Source organism: Durio zibethinus, chromosome 6 (genome assembly GCF_047325235.1).
Source record: "Durio zibethinus cultivar Kanyao isolate XHJ-2024 chromosome 6, ASM4732523v1, whole genome shotgun sequence".
NCBI classification, from domain to species: domain Eukaryota; kingdom Viridiplantae; phylum Streptophyta; class Magnoliopsida; order Malvales; family Malvaceae; genus Durio; species Durio zibethinus.
This window is the reverse complement of record NC_143167.1, coordinates 28,779,250-28,789,995: the sequence shown is the minus strand read 5'-3', so window position 1 is coordinate 28,789,995 and position 10,746 is coordinate 28,779,250. Positions and strand designations below refer to the sequence as shown.

Sequence of the window (10,746 nt, the reverse complement as noted above, 5' to 3'; positions counted from 1 at the left end):
CTTTTAGACGTCGCTAATTCAATGGCGTTGTTATGAGAAAAATGTCGTTACTTTTGTGACGTTTTTATAAAAAATGCCACCGAACTAGTGGCGTTTGCTGGAAAGAGCGCCATTATTACTAGTGATGTTTTATGCTACAAACGTCACTAAATTATTCATTTAGCGGCATTGGTCAACGCAAATACAACCATTATGTAAAAAAAAAAAAATTACAATTTTTATAATAAATTTTATTTTCAGTAAAGAGCTTAAATTCAGAAACTGAAATTAATATTAACTTCATTCACATTTAAATATACATCTAATTAATACAAAGTTTAATAATTAATATAATAATATTCAAATATTATAAATACATTAACCAAATAAAAAATTAAAATGTATGAAATGGATGACTACATACATTTTGCTAGCTCCCAATTGATGAAAAAAATTTTCACATTGGTTACTAGCATGCTCAACAACCTACTAAATAATACCATATAATTTTTAACACTTCATTGTATGCTTATTTTTTATTTAAAAAATTTAATATTTACTAAATATAATACCTGAGTTGATGGAGCACCAAGATCATTTCCTGAAAATTATTGTTGCACAAAATTCATAAAATGATCGAATCGATCATGTAACTGCTGAAATTTTGCACGCTCTAGCTCATTCTAGTATGTTCTTCTTCAATTTTGGCACGTTTGTGTTCTCTTTCTGCTTCCATTTGCTGAAAACGTTGTTGCATAGTTTGTAACTCCCTCTCAATATTGAAATATCTCGCGAAGACTGACTTACTGAGAGTATAAATTATGGAGAATTATCTCCATAGTAGGCAGATGGTGTTGGACCCAATTCAAGGTCTCGAACCCGTCCATGCCTTTCTTTTCCAGTAACTTTTATGAATATTCGATTTTTCATTTCTTGTATGTTGAAAGAACCTTCAGATGCTACTTCAATCTCAGCAGTCATTTTCTCTTTCGCTTTCTCCTGTGAATTTGTCATATACAACAATCAAGTTTAATGACTAATTGATTATATGTTAAAAAACAGTTAATATTTACTTTATGTTAAAATAAATGATACAAATTACTATAAATCAGCTGCTAAAATCGTTACTTATATGAGGTAAGCTTATAAATACAAATATGCACATTCAATATGTAGTAAGTTAGTATTAGGGTGTAATACTAACCAGTAGTGTTGATTGTTATCGTGTAGCTTCTTATATAGAGAGTTGAAGGGAAGATAGTTGACGAACATATTTCGATTCATTGACCCCAACTTCATTAGTGAACAGAGTGGCACAGTCGTGTATCATGCTAATCATGTGATCCAATGCATGACAAGACTGGATGATTATTATTTGCTCTCGTATAATGCATAGTAAGCTATATTCAAACCTTTATTACTCCAACCTGTTCCATTCTATGATCTGATGATTATTCTAAATATATCATTGTTATTATTTTGCAGTCGTCATTGGGTGCTTATTGTGATTGACTTAAAATCCTTAATGTCATATTTTCTTAATTCAATTAATCCAACGAGGATCCCTAACCCCGATATTGAAACTTTTATAAAAAGGTATTACAGTACTTTATTATATTATATATGTTTTGTTTCTTCATATTATAAATTTTATTTAGGTTCCCACTAATTTTTTTTTCAATTTAAGGTAATATCTGCATTCAATAAGAAGATAAAAAAATCGAAATGTGTGTCATTACCGATAAATATCAAATTTATTCTTTTAATGCTGAGTTTGTGTAGATAACTATTTTTTAAACCAACTCAATTTAATTTTTAGGTTTCTCGTCAACCCGATAATACTGAATGTAGACATTATGTACTTCATTTTATGTGAGAGATTGTGTTACGTGATTTTATGACCACACCATTCAAGGTTAGTATAAATTTCATAAACTCGTTATATATTTAAAAAAAATGGTACATTATGTTCTCATTTCTTAACATTTACGTCTGATTTTTTTTTTTAGTAAGAGGGTAAAGAAAGCTTCACAGAAAAGGAGCTAGATGAAGTCCGTAAAGAATGGTGTGATTATGTATTGTCATTTATCAATGTTGATAAACTTTCAAGTTAGACATTGTTGGTTGATTGTAAATATATATGAAACAAATTGTTATAATGTTGTTAACATGCAATGTTGAATGAAAACTTTAAGTTTGTACATTAAGGTTGGGTATTGGTTTAATATTATTGATATACTTAATATGAATACATTATATGTAATTATTAAATTACTTAATACGATTATTTCAGAAAAGTATATTAATATGGCAATGTTATCAGTTTTAATTTCGGATGTGTGGTAAATTTTTTGAAATACAGCAATGTTCATTATGCAAATTTTAAAATGTAATTCATAGTATCAGATATATAAATCAAATATTTTCTGGGCATAAATATACAACTGACAGCAAACATTTTTCTGGGCATAAACGTACAACTGACTTCACATATCAATTATGTTTATTTGATGCGATTAATGAAGGCATTTTTAGTAAGAAAATGCCTTCATTCACCCCCTACGAAAAAATATTGAAGGTGTTTTTTACCAAAATTACCTTCAATAATCCCTTCAAAAAATTATTGTTTGAAATATTAAAGGCATTTTGGGCAAAAAACACCTTCAATAATATCAACTAAAAATAAATCGAATGGATTATGAATGGCATTTTCCTACAGGTAACGTCTTCAATAATCACAACAAAAAGTTATGAAGGCATTTTTAGATATAGCTGTCTTTAATAATCCGACCATTAAATATTATCCCTGCAAATATTAAAGGCGTTTTGAGCTAAAAACGCCTTCAAATATCTCATCCAAGTTTTGTCTACGGAATATTGAAGGCGTTTATTATAAAACCGCCTTTAAAAATTCAAAACAAATTTACTGGATTATAGAATGCGAGTTTGGCCAAAAATGCCTTTAATAATCGACCACATATTTTTCTTATCGATTATTAAGGGCATCTCTCAACTAAAAATACTTTCAATATTCTATAATAAATTTTTTAAAGCAATTGGTGAAGGCATTTATGCCAAGAAAATACCTAGAATATTCAATAACAAATAATATGTGCCTAAACCCAAAAAAAGCTTGAAGGATGGATCGAACCAATAATCTTATGGTAATTAAACATTCGTACGATCCTAACAATTTGATAAGCTTAATATTGGTTGAGTTTTTGAAAAAAATAAATTTAATAAGACTGAAAAATTTTTTGACCTAAATTAACGCCTTTTTTTGTAGACAACGCCTTTTTTAATCTCATACAATTTTTTATGACGTGATTATTGAAGGCATTGTCTGTCAAAAATACGCCTTAACTATTCACCAAAACTTTTAATAAAAAATATTCAAGGTGATTTAGTAGAGAAGCGCCTCTAATATCAAGTCTTCGGTGATGTTTATAAGTAACAACGCCACCATTTAAATATTTAGTGACGTTTGGATAATAAACGCCTGAAGTTTTATAAAAACAAGGAAGCTAGCGGCGTTTGTAAGTGAAAGGACGTTACAAAACTGTCGTTAATACGTCATTTTGCTGTAGTGTAGGTTTTTCATATAAATATATAAATATATATAGTATATCTTATTTAAATTTTTTAATAATCTGAGATTTTTTACTTACATATAAATTTTATCTCAATAATTTTTTTCGTTCACTTGTGAATTTTGATAAAGTCCCACTTCGGTTAAATCTTATCAACACCTTATTTGGATCAGGTAATTGTTAGAAAAAAAATATATATATATATATATATATAAGAAAAGATAACTAATAGAAAAAAATTTTGGTTTTAAAGTGCGAAAGACACTTTCTTAAAGATAATTATGTCTTTATGATACAATAAAGCATCAAACTCTCTAATCAAAAATAGTGAAAATATTTATACTAAAAGATTTATTTATAATGAATAAACAGACATAAATTTCTATTCAAATGATTATGACCTTATATATAATCATGACATTTATAAATAATAATCTATTAATATTCAAATAGTTAAGATCATTTATCATATGATAATAGTTTCTGTTCCAATATAATTATTCAAAATATAAATAAAATTAATACAAAAATTAATTTTATTTATCAATGATTAAATCTTTCTATCTAATGTGAAATACATCACATTTTAAACTACCAATAGCAATCTCACTTCTTGGATGGTCTCAATGTACCTTAGGCCCACCATTCAACCTTGCCACTCTATGGGTCTAAGTTATCTCAATACCTCTCAAACTTGAACTTAATCATAACACATAATCTTGCTGCCTATGTTGTATCAGTGCCTCTCAAGTTTGCAATCAATCATAGTTTAGACTCAATCTTGCTCTCCATCACAGGTTGACTCAATATATCCCCCACTCGAGTGTTTCGATTCTACATATCATCATATACTCGATGCAATCCAAGTTAAAATTTGGGCTCTTATACTAATTGATAGGGAAATAAGTCACACATGAAGCTTTTCAAAGCACATACATACATGTTGAATACCATTTGAGTCCAAAAATTTAAGCTATTAAATTTTTAAATACATATAAAATATTTCATTTAAATTTTTTATTCACATATAAACATTATCTCAATAAATTGGATATGCAATGGAATAACAATTTTTTTTTTCAAATGATTAACTTTCGTTGCCTCCTACTGCTCCTAGAGAAAATGATGGAGAAGAAAAATGGTAAAAAAATTAGTAATTTTTTATGTTCAAGTGGTGTTCTTCTAGATGATGTGAAATATTGAGCCAAACAATATAAAAGAAAAAAATTGTGATTTTGTTGCTTCTGTACAGAGGTTTCGGCCTGTCAAAGCTCGAGCTAGCATATAAAAGATTGCTTGAGTTTAAATATAATATAAAACTGTTGATAGAATGTCAAATTATTTTCAATGCTCAATTTAATTTTTTGTAACTTTAAATATTAAAAAAATAATTTTTTTATTATGCATTAATTTATACGAATGTTTTTACAAAATATGTATATATAATGAGAGGTAATTTTTTTCTCATATCTCTTATTCTACAATTCAAACTCAAAATTACTAAATTAGATCTTAGATCTTTTTTCTTTCCTTTATAAAATCTAACATTTCCCAATCTTGGATGATTGGACATGGGTTAAAAACACGAAACAAACAAACAAACCCAAGCCTGGGTTCCAACTGGGCCTTTCGCTTTTAGTCGCCCACTTGAACAAAAGGCCCTATCCATATGTCAATCCTAAATGCCTAACATTGATAGACTTGGTTAGCTTGTGCGGTTGGGGGTGGAAACCACCACGGAGTCTGTCAAAGTTTCATCAACATTTCGTCCCATTCAAGTGGTTTCTATACTCAAATCAACATTACAAGTAACTTTAATTCCTGTATGATCATGAAAGAAATTTCATTATTTGGTTCCCTTCACTCAAAGATGACTTGAATGCCTCTAATTGCATAAGATTGTTATAAATGGGCAGTTGGATTAGAGTTAATGATGATTGTTGTCTATGGTGATGCTGATGAACTGATCACAATCAAAATCAACAATATCCTTTTCAAAATCTGCCGCAGATTTCTTCAATTTTATTTGTCTTCTCCAAATAGTACTTAGATTCTACGCTTCCTTTATGTCTCTACGCGTTGTTTGATCTTTTCTCGCCAGCTATTGAAATGCAAAGCTATAGCTTATTGATTTGTTACAGGTTCCTACAGAGTAGCCCAACGAGGAAAGAAATTAATATTTCCAGGTTAGGTCACTTTCATTTCAAACAATAAACAAAGAAGAGTTGGCCAGAATTGCATCAAAATTATGTCAGAACGTGCCTTCATGTTTAAGCAACAACGTGCTCCTAACTTCACATTTTCTGTCATATGAAAATCATTCCTGATTTCACGTTGCTTTTCTTTTATTCATTTATCTTTTTGTTTATTTCACGAAAATTCTTCACTTGTAAGGATTAAATTTGACATATAGTTTTTGAGTTTTAACCTTATAAATTTTTTATAATTTAAAATGTGATACCTTTTATATTGAATAAAAAAATTATTTATATATAATTTAAAAAAATTACATATTTAATTTAAATAATTAAATTAAATGTTGAAATGGATTAAGTCATTCGAGTTTGTTAAGAATTTTTTTAATAGGTAAAAAAATTTAAAAAGATAAAGATTACTGAGCTTATTTAGTAAATAAATTCATTATTTAATTTTTTATTTATTAATTTTTTAAATATTTATAAATTATTAAATATTATTTATTTTGAAAAAATTTATATGAACAAAAATAATTATTTTATGACAAAACAAAATATCATAAGTTTTTATAATTATTCAAATAATTATAATTATTTAAATAAAAATTTTTTATTATACAAATTATCATAACTATTTAAATAAAAATTATTAATTATTAATTTATTATAAATAAATTTTTCTATTAGACCAATTTAACTAATTCTGATTCAAAAATTTTAAAATGTTATTATATCTTATAAACATAATTACTTTTAAAATAATATCTTTCACATCTCAAAATTATTTTTTCTTTTTTCTTATTTTTCCTATATTCTCAAATTTTCTAACATAAACAGTACCAAAAAAAAAAAAACGTATACAGAACTTTTACACTCATTTTCTTTATACCTTTGACAAGAATCGGAGAAGAAATGAACCAAGAAGGTTGAAATGCTTTAAAAATGCATGTGCTTTGCACCTATAATCCAACTTCCCAAATTCTTAATGCATTACAACTTTTGATTAATCAATCTTATCCAATTCTCACCCATTCCGGCCCAGTCAACATTCCAGGCAGCTGGAATTGAAAATTCTTTTTAATGAAGTGTTGGCCAAGTCTCCCCCCACCAAACTTGCTTCTAAAACTAAAACACAAAAAGACGTTCCTTCTCTTTCTTTCTTTCTTTCTTTCTTTCACTCCCTTGATGCAAAGTCGATGCCAAAAGAAACAAAACCTTGACATTCCAAGTTCCCACCAATCAACTCTCACCACATAATCAAATATCATCCTCACGTGACCGAAAAACTAAACACGAAAATACAATTTCCATATGGTAAAGCAACACATTCTTTCTGTCAAGTACAAGAAACGAATCACTTCGTGACTTCAGCCGTTCATCTCTTTTCAGAGATCCTTCTCAGTTCTCATCTGGTCACCCATAAAACGACACATTTTAACGTACAATTTTCTAGCAGAGAACTGAAAATACCAAAAGACTAAATTATCCTTTTTGAATATTATGTTTTACGCCAATTTTTTGGCTTTTTTTTCTTTGGCAATTGGCATTGATTACTAGAATCAGGGAAGCTATAACGTGGATGTCGAGGAGAAAGCTGAATCCGTATCTTTGTTTTTGAGATTTTGTGGGGCTTGTTGATGGGTTTGTAGTAATACTAACTCTCTCATTTTTCATTTTTTTTTAAAGATTTTTTTTATTGAATTTTATTAGACGATAAATTTTGAAATTTGCTCTCTGGGTTTCTTGACTGATTTCATTTTCCCTGTGGGTTTCATTTTTCATTGAATTTTATTCAATTTTCAATTCAATTCCTTAGAATTTTGATTAAAAAAAATGAAGTTATGGTTTTGACATTGGAATTGGGTTTAACAGTAAAGTACGCCTCTTACTAGATTCTTTATGGATATTCTATTTCAGAAAGTGGGGTTTTTAGTTCTTGTAAATATTGGTTTTTTTTTTTCTTTTTGGGGTTTAATATTGTGTGAGAGGGTGGAAAAAATGTCTGGTGGGACACCAGTTGCTGGTGGATATATGAGGCAAAGGCATAGTCAAGGATATGCATCAGGCAATGAGGACCTTGAGGATGATGCTTGCTCAAGGTTACAGCCTATGTCACTGGAAACTCCGAGAACTAGAACTTGGACTGAGATTCTGGAGAATGTGCTTTGGGTTGGTTCAGCATTGTTCATTATCTACTTTGGTGATAGGCACTACAATTTGATATATCTATTGTGGCACGATGAGCGAATCAGAAGGTGATTTACTGGATTGAATTTTAACTTGGTGTGCTTTAAAATACTCATATTTTGCATTTTATGTATGATTTATGAGATTTTGTTGTTAGTTATGTGTTTATGATTCTTGAATCCTGTTGTTTTTCTTTTGAATAATTGCTAATATGCTGTTCTATATAATTACGGTAACTGAAAACTTATCATGGCCCTTGACAAGGTTCATTATTATGTTTACTTTGGTTGCTTCAATGTCAAAGTGCTTGGAACTAATTAAAATTGTAACTGAAATGGGAGAAACTGGTTAAAGATAAAAACAACAATTCCAAAGATCTCCTTAGATTGTTGGAAATGCTGCTTCAATTGGTTTAAAAGTCAAAGTGCTTGAACCACTAAATTGCTGGACAGAAAAGTGGAACTACATTGTTGTTCCAGAGCTCCTATCCATTTTAAGTGCTGCTTTTTACTTTGTTCTTAAATCTAATTTTATAGTTAATCTTTTGGATTGCTGAATGATTGTTTTTGTGCCCAAGATCTGTTCATATCAATTTAAGCATGAAGTTTATGTACATAACACAGGATAAGGCACTTTTAACTAGGGACGTTATAATGGACATGACACTAGACAAACTAAAGGCAAGTATGTTTTTATCTAGCTAGTTCTCTTGTTCGAATACGTTGAATTTTACTAGTATCACCTTGTAAGCTGTGCTGCACATATCATTCTGTACTATCTATTATGTTAAAGAACCAGAATATAGATCATGATATAAATAGCTATTAACGTTCGAAATCAGCGAGATCTAAATGTATGAATATTGTACTCATGCAGGATCATACATTTGAAGTACCTTTACGTGGCTCTGACATTATGTTTGACAGATATATGGACATGTTGAAAACATTGCTAGAAAAGTGAAATTTTATCCTATAAATCAACTAAAAGCCTACTTGTGAGAATCTTTGCATTTAAAACACAATTGTCCTGGGTTCTGACAATTGACTTATAAAAGTTATGGCTCCAAGCATCTTCCTGTTGTACCATCAAGAAAGTGCCACCATGATCAGTGATCACTTCCTAATGTAATGGAGTTTATGGGTTTGTTAGGAACTGGGATCATAAATTATTGAATTTGTGCAATAAATGCAATTCACTTTTTCTTCTTCCCACCTCTTCAATGATATCATTTACCGATGGAAAATTACTGCTAGCATCTTGGCCCCCATTGAATTAGAATAGTTATTATTTTTTTTCTTTCTTTTCCCCAGGACTTTTTATGTTAAATTGGAGAAGTTATGAGTTTGTGCTTTCACCTCAAGGGATGTTCCACGCTCTTAACATTTGTCTGGCTATCTCCTGTGGCTGTGAATCGAACCTAACTGATTTCAGTGTCTTTCTATTTTATCTAACATACAATGGATAAACTGTCTCTATCGCATATCTGACAATCAAATTTTAATTATTTTTTTGGTAAATTTTGTGATTACATGATTTTTTTCATTTTTCATTCATCAAAAAGCTGGCTTAACTTTTGAATAGTCCCAGTAGTGCTTTTAGTTATGAGTTGCAACATTTGCTCCATTCGCTGTTTACATAGTGAATTTTTTACTCTTTGTAGTTGCACAACATTCAGATACTGTGTATATATTCATGGATGTGATTCTGCTTATATCTCCAATTATCTATTTCATTTAATTCCCGTGCAGAATGCCTTTATACCTTGGCTTGGTAGGGATTGGATTGAACGTTGCCATCTTCTTTTGTACGAGTATGCTAGCGTGGCATGCAAGAAGGTGTGACGAAAAGTGGGAATTGTTAAGCATTACAGCTTTGCCATTTCTTACCTTGCTCGGACTTGTCTCCTTTTGTTTGTAAGGGAAACAATTGTGTTATTTCTTCATAGATTTGTTGGGTGGAATATGTACAATTTCTTTTCATGTTTTTCTAACATTTTTCATGCAGGCTCTGCTTTGCTCTGTGGCCTATTTGGGGTTTCCTATCCCTTCCTCTTCTGGTGCATTTCACGGCATATATTTTTTTGTTTTCACTTGACTGATATTTCACCTGTGGAAACTGTCTAATTATTATTATTATTTTGAACTTCTGCAGTTCACGCTGTTTATGGCTGGCTTGGTTGTATATCCTCATATCATGATTAAGACATTGAGGCCACAAAATGATATTTCCCGCATAGATTAAGCATTTCTGATATAAAAACACAGTACAGACTTGCATGAAGATACTATCTAAAAGATGGATGGTTGGCAGTATCAGCTATTGACTGGAGTTTTTTCAGCATTCTGCCTTTGCTTCTCGTGACACTTTTTGGCTTGTTGGTGCCGATGATGACACAGCTGATTGTCTTTAATCAGTCTGATTTTACATTTGCAATGTCGACCTTGCCTTGATGTTGCTTGATGCACCTTGTTATTGCGTCTTAGGATTTTGAGTACTATTATCAAATATGGGGGGCAGGTCTCTTCTACTTTTTAACTTATGTGTTCGTCTGATGATATTGAGGCATCATTTAGTGATAGACAGGATTGTTCTTTCAGATGAAATTCTTTTATACTGAACCACATCTGTTTTGCAGAGAAGGATCTGAAATGAAAAGGATATACCGAAAAGAGCATGGTTTTTGTATTACAGTGAAATTTATCCTCTCTTGTTTCGTGACTTTCCCCCTTGTTGCTTAGTTGCAAGTACTGGTGGATGATTTCATAATATTGCGAGATGTTGGACTCATTCAA

The 10,746-nt window shown here is 30.1% G+C and overlaps 1 protein-coding gene across 3 annotated transcripts; it reads left to right on the top strand.

The window, feature by feature from the left end:
• Nucleotides 1-6,683: 6,683 nt before the first annotated feature.
• LOC111285913 (uncharacterized) lies at nt 6,684-10,642 on the top strand. 3 transcript variants are annotated; one of them, XM_022875580.2, is made up of 4 exons: nt 6,684-8,019; nt 9,703-9,867; nt 9,959-10,010; nt 10,106-10,642. In XM_022875580.2, exons 1-4 carry the CDS (start codon nt 7,664-7,666, stop codon nt 10,193-10,195), a joined length of 663 nt encoding a protein of 220 aa, XP_022731315.2. In that variant the 5' UTR covers nt 6,684-7,663; the 3' UTR covers nt 10,196-10,642. The 3 variants fall into 3 exon arrangements, with proteins under 3 accessions (XP_022731315.2, XP_022731316.2, XP_022731318.2); XM_022875581.2 differs by having other exon boundaries at nt 6,890-8,019; nt 9,703-9,789; XM_022875583.2 differs by lacking the exon at nt 9,959-10,010 and having other exon boundaries at nt 7,412-8,019.
• The last annotated feature ends 104 nt before the right edge of the window (nt 10,643-10,746 follow it).